The 13,372-nt window shown below is 42.3% G+C and overlaps 1 protein-coding gene across 1 annotated transcript in view; it reads left to right on the forward strand.

Moving 5' to 3' along the window:
• Positions 1-13,372, forward strand: part of SWAP70 (switching B cell complex subunit SWAP70) — a 41,047-nt gene that overhangs the window by 15,368 nt on the left and 12,307 nt on the right. Inside the window, exons 4-6 of the mRNA XM_040608647.1 lie at positions 8,951-9,178; positions 12,670-12,816; positions 13,074-13,182. Coding sequence (XP_040464581.1) covers positions 8,951-9,178; positions 12,670-12,816; positions 13,074-13,182 — 484 coding nt within the window. The remainder of the gene's footprint in view (positions 1-8,950; positions 9,179-12,669; positions 12,817-13,073; positions 13,183-13,372) is intronic.

The raw sequence follows: 13,372 nt of genomic DNA on the forward strand, positions 1-13,372 counted from the left end.
GAAAGATCAGAGGTGTAGGCATAAATAATCTCTTGCAAAACTGTATACAGAAATCCCAGGGGTTTGCAGTTTAGCACTGGAGTGCCTGTTAATAAATATTTGCAAATTGTTGAACAGTCAGGGATTAAAAGTCTCATGTACATGCCACTATGATATAACTGCTGGACTCCAATAACTCCCCTATCAAAGTAATCCGCTTGGTTTTGCCTTATCACTCAGTTTTTAGCAGGAGATTTTCACTCTGTACGGTATCTGTTTTTGCTGAACTGCTGATGACAAGGCCCTACCTGGCATGCTATATTCCCATGAGAAAGGGGCCAGTCTTCTTGCTTGCTTTCCTGTTTTTTCTGTCAGTTCTGGGAGGCAGGGATCATGATTATAAAAGCTAAAGATAGGTCCTTTCTTAATGGTGCCAGGTTTACCTTGAGTGTAATGTCAGAGCCACTAATAAATGTCAAAGCTGGGACTCAAATCTGTGTCTCTGGTTTGTCATTTTATTCCCCACGGCGCAGCCTGGCTTACCTAAGGGTAGCTGTTTCACTTCTCCTTATTTGTTGCCGTGGTTAACAGCTTCAGACCTGCCAGCTCTGGGGCGCTGGCATTGCTCAGTTCTCCCCCTCCACCAAGCAAGCCCCCAGATTCTTGCTGCCTTCTGTAGCTGATGCCGGGTCATGGCAATGTGTCCGTTTGTTGGCAGACAGGCTGTAGAGTTGGCTCCAAGCCTAAAACAGGTTTTCCAGATTTCATAGCTGCTGCTGTTTGCTTTCCTTCCCATCCTTAATGTCCAGGATTAACCTGTATTGCTCTTCTACTTGGATTATTTTTAAAATTCTTAGGGTGGGTCTGTGTCTGCATCTCTGATTACGGCAAGACTTAAGTTGTGCAATACTGTTTAAAGAAAGCTTACAGAGCCTGACAAAGAAAGGCTGCTCTGTTCTTATCGTATACAATGCCTGTATTCACTCTAACCTTTTGCCTTAGACCACATAGGTAACGCAATCAGCCGGTGGAGGAATGCTGTCTGTCGAATTCACTCCTTTCTGGTTTGCACTGGTCCTCCATTGGGTTCTCTGTGCTTCTGGGAAAATCCACTTTTACTCATTTACCCTTTTACACAAAATTCCAAAAGTGAAAATGCACAGTATCAGTTTTGGTCAGTTTTGCTTTTTCTCAGTGTGACCTTTCTCTGCCTTTTTAAGTTCTTACGTCTGGCTGTTTTTTATGTTAAATCTCAACTCCAGATTTGCAAAGCGTTTGGTTTTGTACAAACTTGTAGTTGTTGTCTTAATGCTGAGAATTTCTACCTGAAAATAACTCTTTAGAATAGTACTCAAAATGATACTGATACCTAGTAAAGGTATTTTTCTTTCAATTTACTTTTTATGTTTCCTGAGTTCATAATAAAGCTTGATTATGTATTTAGTCTTCACCACTTGCTATTGCATCCTTTCATTTAATTACAAAATGGCTTGCCCATGATGTATAAAGCGAGGGGGTTTTTGCAAAGTGAAGAACAGAGAAGGGTGATGGAAGCATTGCTGTTTATGTTTTGGTGGGAGCAGTGTAAACCTCTCATGGGTGAGAGTTGCTTCCCTGGGAGCAAGCTTGCTTTCCCTCCCTGTTGTTCTCTCTTATCGTTGGCTGAGAGCATTGCAACACGCTACCTACTGCAGTTTCTGGCTTGGAGTCCTTTGTGTGGGATCCAGCTGCTTCCCTCCTCCCTCCCATCTCTTAGGCTTTTGGGTTTCAGAGATTTTGCTTCCCCAATATAAGTAACTAGGAAACTTGCTTTATACTTTCAGGTTGGAAGGGTGATCCCTTGAAGGATTGTGGATGGGAAGATTATAACAGAGAGGACTTCTTAAGTCTACTGAATGTGTTGATACAACTTCATGTGGTTGTGAGGATGCCTTCTGTTCCTTCATCCTTGGAGGAGCTGCTCTTTGAGACCTGCTTGGGGGTCTGGCTTTCCTTTTCTAAAATGAGATAGGTGGTTTCAGGACTCATTTGAACAATTTCGTATCTGGAAAACTCTTCAGTTTGGGTGCAGTTTCACCTTCTTTGCACTGTGCTAAATATTGAGGCTGCTATCCATCCTTCCTGCCCACATGGTGTACTTTTGTGCAAAGACAGTTGTGCTAGTCCTTTCATATTAGAGAGCTAATTGTGGTGGGGCTGTTACCCCCATGTGTGAAGTGTTAAGTCCTGATTCCCTGCGCAGGTGTTGAATAGGCAGCAAACTGGGAACAGCTGCAGCTCAACCAGAGAAGGGAAAACAGGCTACTTGGGAAATGTTTCGGAGATGCAGGCTGTAAAAGGGTTTAGAAAGAGCAAAGTGAGGAAAGGAGTTACAAAGAGGGAATTTGAAAGCAGTGGAGAGGTGGCCTAGGGATCAGAAGTTGTTTGTTTAGGAGAGGCCAACTGGAAGCCATAGGCAGTATTTGGCCTGTGCTCCTCACCTGCTGTGGAAAGAGAGATGGCAGCCCTGCACTCCAGGGAAATAAGGTTAGTGAAATCCAGCATGGGGAAGGGCTTGGGTTGGGCTGTGCAGTTTTGGGATGTGGCTTCAAGCTTCATAGCATCCCTCTGTGTTACAGGGAGAAGTCAGGTCACAGGGAGACAGGAGCTGGTGGCTGTGCAGCGCGCTGGGCTCGGCTGGTAGTGTTGTTGCTTCTGCTTGTTACTGGTGGGCAGCTGAGAGCAGTTAGGACGGTTTGAAAGGAACAGAGATCCATGAATGTGTATTTTGCAAAGGTGCTCATGTCCAAGGGAAATGCAAAATGGTATAAAATCTGAAAGCTCCTTCCCCTTTGAAGTGAGAAACCTCGGTATGCACAAAGTCAGACACTTCTGTGGGCTGGGTAAATGTGGTATTTCACAGAGATACTGGACTGGAGGAAAACAATGCTGTACTTTGTTTGCTCTAGTTAAAATTAGTCCTCATGGACAGTTTTCAGAATTAATAGAATTCTTGGCTAACAACAGGACTGCCTCCTGGTGCAGTGGGCAGAGCTTCAGCAAGCAGCTGTACTGCTGACGGGCCCGGAAAGCGGAGGGCCGGGTGGGAGCTCCTTCCTCTCCCTGCAACTGGTCTTTTCCATTAGATCATCTGAGACACAGACATCCAAGTGTGTGTTTCCTTCAGCTCTCACAGGCATTACCTCTTCCATGAGAAGTATAAATTAAAGGGAAGAAAGGTGGACAGAAGTGTAGCCATAAGAAGAGAAATATTTCTAAATCTGTCTTGAGCTTTCCTTTACAACTCACCTCTTAGTTGTTACAGACTTACTTGCTTGCTTTGGTGTTAAGCAGATGCTTTCTGTTTTATACAAAGGTTTCCAGACACTTCCCCTTTCTTATTTCTGGACGTGTGACTGCAGCCTTGGGAATGCTTTATCGCCTGAAAGCTGTGGTATGTGGTTAGCTGTGTTTCTGGGCCACCCTTGATGGTGAAACTCACAGATACGTACACTGCAAGCTGCGTACTCTTTGTGTGTGAAATCTAGTGTTCACGTGACTTGGTTTAAATAAGCCAAACCTATTTGTTGTCTTTGCTTTTTAAGCCTGGCTTCTTGAGGAAAGATTTCTGCAGTCATTTTTCAGTTGTCCTCTAGCCTTCAACTATCCTCCTAGTTATGACCAAGAGGGTCCAAACCTTGTGTGGCTCTCTGTGCATTTGAAAGTGGGGTAATGTTTTTTAGACTGAGGAGGTGAAAGTCTGAAGCTGTGCAGTGGTGATTTTTCTGGAGGTATATCTTGCAGAAAAAGTTTTTTTTGTGACCGTGTTTGCTTCCTTGTTGTGTATTCTAGTACCAGAAACTGGTACAGTGGATGAAACACTGGGAACTGAACGTTGGCCATTCAGAAATAAAATCAAACCTGATAAAACTAGAATGAAAGCTGCTTGTGTGGGGTTTTAATTGACCCATGGTCTCTGTAAGTTGATGATGATGGTTATAAAGATTAAATCACTTATGACTTCCGTCAGTTCTACCTGTTTCACTACACTTTTCCTTATCTATTGCTGCAAAAAATAAGTTTTCAGCTTGTGCAGCAGGTTGTCCTTAGGATTTACATGGTTATGTGTTACACTGTGGTTTGAGTTGACCTTTGTTATAGTACTGCATGCTAATTTAATTTAAAGATAAAAGAAGATGCTACAGTGGATAATGGACACAGTTTTGCTGGTGGAAAGGAAGAAACAAATATTTGACTTAAAATAAGTGATGTTCTGATGGGATGAAAAAAGGAGTTGATGATGACTGTGAAAGGGGACATGATTGCTTTCAAGTTTCTTGCCCAGTAACATAAGCTTCCACAGAACTTTGTACCATGTGAACAGACTTCTTACATCTGTTCTGCTAATAGCGCAAACCTTATTTGAATAGCGTGAACCAGAATAGCCTTGTCTGCCATGCTCTGCTGGGCATGAAGGTCTCCTTGACATTATTTTTCATCTTCCAAGAGACCCACTTGTATATCAGAAAAAATATGTGAAACATTTATGATACTTCATTCCCCGTGAAGGATAGTGCCAGGAATACCTGGAAAAGAAAAACAAATAGGTATTGAAACATGGGAAAAGAAAGCACCCTCTGAAACAAGATACCAGACAGGCTCCATAGCTCGTGTTAAAGAGCCTCTGTTCTCTGTATAATTTTTGCTTCCTCTTGGCTGAATTCTGCCCGAAAACTTTCTGTTGATTTGAGATGGAAGCTGTTTTTCGTACTTCAGAACCAGTTGGTCCGTACTGGCATATGTAGTGTTACAACCCCCACCGTGTTTTTATATCTGTACCTGAAAGTAAGGTCCAGTCACAATAGCAGCAAACATTGCTTCATGTTTGCTTTTTGACACTCTACTTTTTAACCACGAGAGTAGGTTATGTTTGAGCCAGCAGACTTAATTTGTCAGTTATTTGCTGAGTTGACACGTCTCTTTGTGGAGGAGGGGAAATGTCGTTTGCTCTCAGAGGTTCCTCATTTGAGCACATAATGAATGGTCTCTTATTTGCTTCCACACTGATCCAACTTATTTCTGTTTACCTTGCGCTGTTCCATATTCATACCCCACCGAAATGCACTCTTGATATTGAGCAGATGTGTTAGATAAAATTTTTCTGGGGACTTTGATTAGCCATGTATTTAATCTGAATGCGAGATGAAGCTTGAAGTTGTTTTTTTTTTTTATTTTAGAAATTAAATTGTAGTATGCAGAGGTCCTTTTCCAGTTAAGAAGAGTTAATGTTTTTTAAAATAATGAGATATTTTATGTACTTTAATAGGATTATAGGATATCTGTGGTCATGTTAGTGACTTGTAGATAGGGGTTAGCAGATAGGTTAAATCTGTTTTAATAATCAAAATAAGGTAAAGTGTGTACAAATGACATTAAAGAAAAAGATATGTTTACTTATTTTCAGTGCATTACATGATAATGTGTGCTAGCCAAGAGTTTTGCATTGCTTCTTTTCCAGACAATTAGTTTGTTCATATGGCTTGAGCAAAAAGGTGAAAAAATTTTCCACGTATGATTTTTTTGGTGTGTGTCCCTCTGTCTGCAAGTGAGTCCTAGTACTCTGAGATAATTAACCAAAGGAATTTGAGAGCTGCATGCCTCAAGCCGCGTAATAGGTTGTGAAATCTTGGAGAATATGTTTTAGAGTTGAAGTTCATTAAGTTTTAATGATTTTTTTTTTTTTTAAATTACCGTCTAGCATTTTGGCATGTATATTATCTACCTAATTAAGCCTCAGTTATTTAACCTTTCCTTTTAGCTAAAGTAACAGGATAATAGTTCAGAACTGCTGCTACTCAGAGGGACTGAGCTGAGTGGCAGAATGTTTTGAATGTGGGGAAAAAGAATACTCCTGCATTGATGCCAGAGCTCATTTCAGCTCATCAGATCCAGGCTTTAGGAGATTTGTTTTGAAACAGGTTTGCATTGCTACTGTTCTTGCATGCTGTGAAGGGCTTTTTTGGGTTGTTGTTTTTTTTTGTTTTTTTTCTTTCTATAAAACGTGTCTGGAGTAGGAAGTAAGCTGCTTCCTGCCCTTAACTGAATGCTGAGGATTTATGGTAGTTGATGCTCAAAAGCCTTGGATTAGTTATTTAACTTAAGGAATTTGGAGAGAGTGAAAATATGCAAAGCGTATTTCAAAGATTTTTTTAAAAGGAATTCGTTACTGAATTTTAGAGAAATCTAGTAAAAGATACATGTTGACTGCTTGGGAGGGCATGTTAAAATTTCCTTGCTATCACGTGACTATATTAACTTTCAGTGATTCCGAGCTGTGCGCGGAGCCACTACAAAGCACAGTTTTATGACTTGTGGTGAGCAGCCTAAGCGTGAGCCGCAGTGAACATGGCACCGCAGCAGCAGGAGGCCCATGGCACCCTCTCCAGCCTGCGTGGAGGGGGCAAAGCAGGTGTGCCCTCTCAGGGGGGTGATTGCCTCAGATGGCAGATGGGCACAGCACAGAGCTGAAAGTCATCTCGGCTGATTACCTTAAACCTCACGGTACCCTGTGTTAGTTGCAGTTGTCTGCAATTTGAACTCCACTTTTGCAGAGGCCTCTGTTCAGATTGTATCTTTGCAAATAAGAATTGCATGAGCAGCTACGACTACTTAAATGCCTTACTCGTGAAGCTGAAAGGAAAAGCAGTGCTCTCCACAACTTCTGTACCCACCCTGGAGGCGTATTCTGTGCCTGGCTAGCCTGTCTTCTCTGAGACAGTCCTTAAGAGGAGGATGTGACAGCCACGTCTTGGAGGGGTATGTGCTTCCTGCCCGTTCAGTGGGTTCAGTGGAGTGGGAACTTTCCTCTAGACAGCACAGCAGCTTTAGCTTCTCCATTTTGCTGTAGCACTAGTCAACACGCTACCAGAGTAGGGGCTGTGAGACTCCGAACAGTTACTGGGCTAAAATAGTAAGAAAAGTGCACCCGTCTGTAGGGTGACTTTGGTAATTTACTGCTTTGCCAGATGAGTGTGTTCTGCCACAAACTTGTGTGTTTTTTGATCATAGATGTGCGGAAAAGGAAGGGATTTGCCTGTACTAGTTGCAAGAGAGAGAAGCAGCAGCCACAAAATTAGCATGTATGTTGCATCAAAACTGTGAGCCCTGGGAGTCCTTGGGGGGGGAAAAACCACTTCTTTATTTCTTTGTACTCACAGATCTCTTGCGCGGGGACTACTAGGTCCTCAAAGACTTATTAGACCAGCTGAAAGTGGACTCTCAGCTCTAGCTGGAGAGTTATTCTGTGGTGAAATGTCCTCTGGCTCTCTCAGCCAGTGCTTTTCTCACCTGTAGGAGAAATTCCATTGTGTTTTCAAGCAGCGCTGAGGAACAGAGGTGAATTAGCTCTGGTGATTAGAAAAATGAAGTCCTGGAAATAATTTGGTTTCCACCACTTTTCAGCGAGGGATGTTCATGCTGTACAACTTAGTAATTGTTGATAATGCGATTCAGACTCCTGAGTCACTTAGTGTTTCCAAAACTACCCCTAAAATAGGTGAGCTGAAAGTGAAGCAGACTGCCCTGGAGGACTAACTTCAGAAAAGCAGCACTTGAGGAAACCGGTGGTATTTCTTTGTGCAGAGAGAGAACCAGGAAGGGTTGTGTTGCTTTCCCTCCCCGTGTCCATGGAGCAGTGTGCAGTTCCCACCCTGCCACGTCCCTCAGGCCTGCAGAGAAGCAGGGCAGCTGGATGAGCCCTCGCCTGCAGCTTTGTGGACCAGCCTCCCGGGAATCGGTTGTGTGCTCACCTGGTGGTGGCTGGCGGGAAAGGCCACCAGCCCTTCGGGGAGCTGCTGCTGCCCTGTCCCCATGGTAGTGTGCTCCGGTGCGGGGTTACCGAGCACCTTCTCCCCAGGCTTCCTCCTTAGGGAGGGCGCAGGCAGCTTTACTGGCTGCCTTGGCTGGCTGCTGAAGGCGGTGGCGTTCCCTTTGAAGCTGGCAAGGAAACACAGCGAGCATTACCCAAAATAGCAAAGGCCACACTAATTTGGTCTGTCTTCAAAACTGGGTTAAATGGTGTAATTGGTATCCTGTGACTTCAATCATAAAAACTTAGAAGCCTGGCTTTTACTTTGTTGTGTAGAGAGGTCTTTGTAGGAAGGCTCTCGCTAATTATTTTGTTTAAAAAGCCATTAAAAGCATCTTACACGTGCTCAAAGCTGTAGATTGTCTAAGTTTAAAATACTGCAAACTAAAGAGTGAACAGTGACGAGTTGAAAAACAACATAAAAAACCAGACAGAAGAAGAAACCCAGCCTTCTTTCCCTCTTTTTCGTTCTTGTGTTTATTTTGACTAGTGTTATTACCCTGTGTATGGTAATGCATACAGAATGATTAAAGGAAAAGGGGAGTTTATTTTGGTAACAATAAAAGCTGAGGTGAAAAATTTGTTCTTTTTACTTCTCTTGATAGCCTGCCAAGATTGTGTCCAGTGATGGGCGTGCTGAGAGCTAGGGAAGAGGGGTCAGGTGAAGACTTAAGATATGTGATCGTACCTTGGTAGTTTTTATTTCACTTGTTGTCCAAACTGCCATCTTTTCTGATTTTTCCTGATTTGTTTGCTTTTTATCTTACAAGAATACTTTTTAAAACTTGCTTTCTCACACCTCAGCCGTCACGGTTTGGAAGCTGTGGCAGGGAAGGTCCTGTGTGTTCTGTAGGAATCTGAAATATTGAAAGAGGCTGCCAGGCTCAATTCTTTGTTTCCTTACGATGAAGAGAATAGCTACAGGATGGGCTTGGCAGTCAAAAGTTCAGCTAAGGCAGGAGCCTGAAGTCTTTGCTAATTAACCCACCTGCGTTTAGGGCCTGCGTATGAACCTAGGAATCCAGCTGTAATGATAGTCTCTGGAGAAGCTTAGTTTACAGCTGTGAAACGCTTGATTTCCATGCCTGCTGAAAATGATTGATGTCTGTTTGTATTTCTGTACAGATTGAATATTTACTTAAAAAACTCACCGAAGCAATGGGAGCAGGCTGGCAGCAAGAGCAGTTTGACCATTATAAGATTGCTCTCAATACTAGTCGAGAAGGTCTTTCTGCATGGGAGCTGATCGATCTCATCGGAAGTGGGCAGTTTAGTAAAGGGATGGACCGACAGACCGTGTCCATGGCGATCAATGAAGTCTTTAATGAGCTCATATTAGATGTACTCAAACAGGTAAGAACCACAAAGAACTAATGCTGTAAAGTAGAAAAATGTATTGCATAATTAGAAAATGTTTAACTTGTACTGGAATTTCTTTACCCAACGGATAATGACCAGGGCGAAATTAGGTAAATTACTTATAAGGGTTCTTTAATATGAGCTTATTTCTATAAAGGGAAATTGTGCTGCTGTTCAGATTGTTGAAATTGTTGTAGTATTATGAATGACTTGCTTTCTGGGAGAGTTTGTTTTTAGAAAGTAAAAGAAGGGTGCTCTGACTTGAAATACAGCCTTTTTTGTACTAAACTGCTAACTAGCTGACAGAATAGCTGCAACATACTGTCAGTTCTTATACTGGTGGCAACTCTCCAGTCTTGAAAACGCTTTTTTCTAGTTTCAGTTATGCTGTAGCAAATAAAAGTTGTACAGGTGATAACTTATGTGTTCAAACAAGGGGGTCCAGACGAAGGTGTTGCTCCAGCTGAGGGTGCCCCACTTCACCAGGGCAAAGAGGTGTAGAAGAGCTCCAGAGCACTCTCCCTTCGTGTTCTGCTTAGCAGGCGATGTGACTGACAACTGACTGACCTGTACTCAAACACAGGAAGACATGCTGGCCTTCATATTCTTAGCAAACTTCTGTCAGTCTTCGGCTTCTTCAGATTTCCAGTGGCTGGATTATCAGTTTAGGAAAGGCTTTAAAAGCTGCATTTCTCTCAGGGGAAGTATAAATATCACAGGGACCTGCGGGGTCACAGCGAGCTTACCTAGAGAGCTATTTAAAATTTACTTTTACCTGACGGAGAGTTTTTTTATCTTTGATTTCTTGGTTTCTTGGTGAGGAAAGAAACAAAAGTTTTCTTGGCAGGCTCTCTTAAGCTGTTCTGAAGAAACCATCAGAAGGTCTTGGCACAGGAAATTCTTTCAGAATATCCACAGAACAATGCAAAAGTCTATTTTTGTTAACTGCTGGTTGCCTGTTGGAGGTGAGGGCTGGACACACACACAGAGTCAGTTGAGGGCAAAACTAAGTCATTCTGCTGTTTAATACCACGAAAATAAAATAACCAGTGTCAGGTCAGTCCTTCCACGTGAAACCTGTGAGGAAATGGAAACTGCATTTCTTTTCAGTTCTGATATTGCATTGTGGTTGTGTTGTTGTGTGTCTCGCCCTGCCCCCCCCCCCCCCCTTTTTTTTTTTTTTTTTTTTTTTTTTTTTTTACTGTCTCCTTTCTTTCCTCTCTTGGTGGCTTGGCCTCTTTCTTGAGGATGTCTGAGTGCCTTGAATGGTTCCTTGACATTTAAAAATAGTTTGCGTCAAGATTTGGCCCAGTGCCTCCTGGATAGTCACTGGCCTAATGGAGAATGGAGTTCCCTGTGTGACTTGGAGATGGCTGGTTCAGTCACAGCTTGTACCCTGATATCTTGTTGATTCACAGAATTGTCCTGTTTATTGCAGTATATGATTATTTCAAGGTATTAATGAGAGATTGTATCGTAGCCAAATGTCATACTACCCTTTTTATCGTGCACTTATCCCGGAGCTGCAAGGCTTATGGATGGTAGCGGTGATAACTAAATTTGTGATACTTGGTTTTCTGAAAGGCATGTCCTTCCTGTGGTAGTTGGTGTGAAAAGATCCGTGGGAGCTGTCAGGGGGCTCTTGGAAGCTGATGAGCAGCTGATGCACTGAAATAAAGATTTTGCAGAAATTTAAGGAGAAAATAATCAGCCTGACTTGGTTCAAAGCACAAATTCAGTCTGTCAGGAAGGGGAAAAACACCTGGTTGTGACTTGGACTGTGCAAGGCATGAAAGATGGAAGGAGTCCTTCACACACCCTTGTGACCACCCAGACCTTGGATGCGAGTATGGGGGCGGCAAACAAAGCTGTTTCTCTGCGCATTCCTGTTCTGGAGCAAGGGGGTGGGATGGCACAGGGGAATAGGCACGGCCTTGACACTGGCCAGACTTAACTGGCTAGAAAAGCAGAGCACAGATAAACTGTATGTGTAGGCAGGTTGTTGTTTTTTGCTTGGTTTGGTTTGTTTTTTAAACAAAAGAGGAGGTCCAAATATCCCAAATTTTTTTTCCCCCTCAGACCTGTACAGAAAGACACCTTTGGCTGAAGTCTGCCACAGTACGTTTACTTGTTTGCTTATATCAAAAATTACTATAGCTAAGAGTAATTACATAAAAATGCTCCTTAGTCTCTTTACCAACTTTTCCAACTTCCTATCCTCTTAATCTGGAGTACTTTGAGTACAGTGCCTTCAGTATGGCTTGTTTGTAGCTATATTGATGTAGGTGTTTGTTTCATCTGCAATTTGACTTTCTGCTGAAGTTAGAAGTCAGACAAAAGTAATTGGGGAATATGGTTTCAGAAATGGCAGGTATAGCTGAAATAGTGGCAAACTTTGAAACTCTAGATTAAAAACTGACTAGGTCACAGCAGTGCCCCTGATAAAATCAAATGCCTGAAACAATGACCAGTTATTATATGATTCTCTGTGCACCCTTTTCTATGAGATGTTTTTTGAATTGCCATAGCCACACTGGATAATATATAACAGGGTTAACAGTATAACTGCACTTAGTATTGCTGCATTATATTTTAGCTATGTTAATAAACGAGGCGAACTTGGATTATTTGATCATGATACCAGCCCTATTTATTGTCATTACAGAAGATGATAATTTCTATTCTTTTATTTGTATAAAGCTCATTTGGCAAAGTATGGGCTTCTCTTTCTTCTTTTGAAATAGTCTTGTCAGTGCTTGCAAGCGTTTCTCTCATGTAGGAAGTTGAGTGGATCATCTTCCAAGGAAAATAAAATAGCGTGAGTGAAATGTTGGCATTGTGTAAATCAAGGTACATCTCTGTTCCTTTAAGGGAAAATCTAGGCTTCACCAGTGTTCCCGTATATCATCCAGTAGAGATGTCAGGAGTGTTACCAGCTTCTCCAACATACTCACTGAAGTATCCTATATGGGATTGCTTCTTTGACAGGGTGCAGCTAAATGAGTGTGTTGGCAGGGCAGAGCCACCCCCAGGACAGAGGCACTTCTACTTTGTCCCTGGCTGGATTTGCAGCGCGTAGATGCAGGCCCGCATCTGTCCCTGGGGTGTGCACCCCCACAGGACAAATAACGGCTGTCATCAAAGTATTCCAGGTGACTCTTAGCAGTGGCGAATGGCTCCACTTGACTGCAGAGAATTCAATAGTAAATGTTGTCAGAGAGGATCAAAGAGTCATAATAATGACTTGGTAACGACATAGTAGTAATTGTTCGGTTCTTCGGGTAAGCCAGTTACTTAAAAACTGGGCAGAAGAACAGTGAGTAGTTTCTCAGGGGCTAAACAATTAGCAGTGTGCTGGTGTTAGGAATGGAAGCGTGTAGGTGAAGTATTTAGGGTCTTGAGCTAACTTTTCTGTGCTTTATTGGGCCTTTAAACCACACAACCAAAAGACCAGGCTATTTCAGCTGATCTGTTGCTTTTTACAGGGCTACATGTTGAAAAAAGGTCACAAAAGGAAAAATTGGATGGAACGATGGTTTGTGTTAAAACCCAATATTATTTCCTATTATGTAAGTGAAGATTTAAAGGACAAGAAGGGAGACATCATACTGGATGGCAACTGTTGTGTGGAGGTAAAAAAAACCCACCAAAACCTATGAATGTCTCAAAAGATAAGAATTAATCTGTTTTAGTGTGCAGGATGGACTCCTGATATCTTTCATGGACAGAGCTTTTTTAACTTTATCTAAACCCAGTTCATAAACACTCTCAGTAAAGGTTCTTAGTACTGGTGTTTGCAGCTCTGTAACAGATAACTGCGTATGTGGGGCTTGACCGTGTAACTGAGATTTCAATGTTTGTAAGGCTAATCTTTTTGCTACCATTCTAGGCCTTGCCTGACAAAGATGGAAAGAAATGCCTTTTTCTCATAAGATGTCTTGATAAAAGCTTCGAGATCAGTGCCTCTGATAAGAAGAAGAAGCAGGAGTGGATTCAAGGTGAGGTTTCAAAAATATCGGTTATGTGAAAGTTAAGGTAAGCTGGTCTTAGAGCTGTGTTTTACTCAGATTTGAAATGCTTGGTCTTGTGATTTTTAATGTCTGTTTTGGGCACATGGAAAGGATCCTTAAGGAGTCTGACACTCAGGAAGAACTAAGGATCCATGTAAGGGGACTCAGCTGCTGTCGT

This window comes from Falco naumanni, chromosome 10 (assembly GCF_017639655.2).
Source record: "Falco naumanni isolate bFalNau1 chromosome 10, bFalNau1.pat, whole genome shotgun sequence".
Taxonomy (NCBI): Eukaryota; Metazoa; Chordata; class Aves; order Falconiformes; family Falconidae; genus Falco; species Falco naumanni.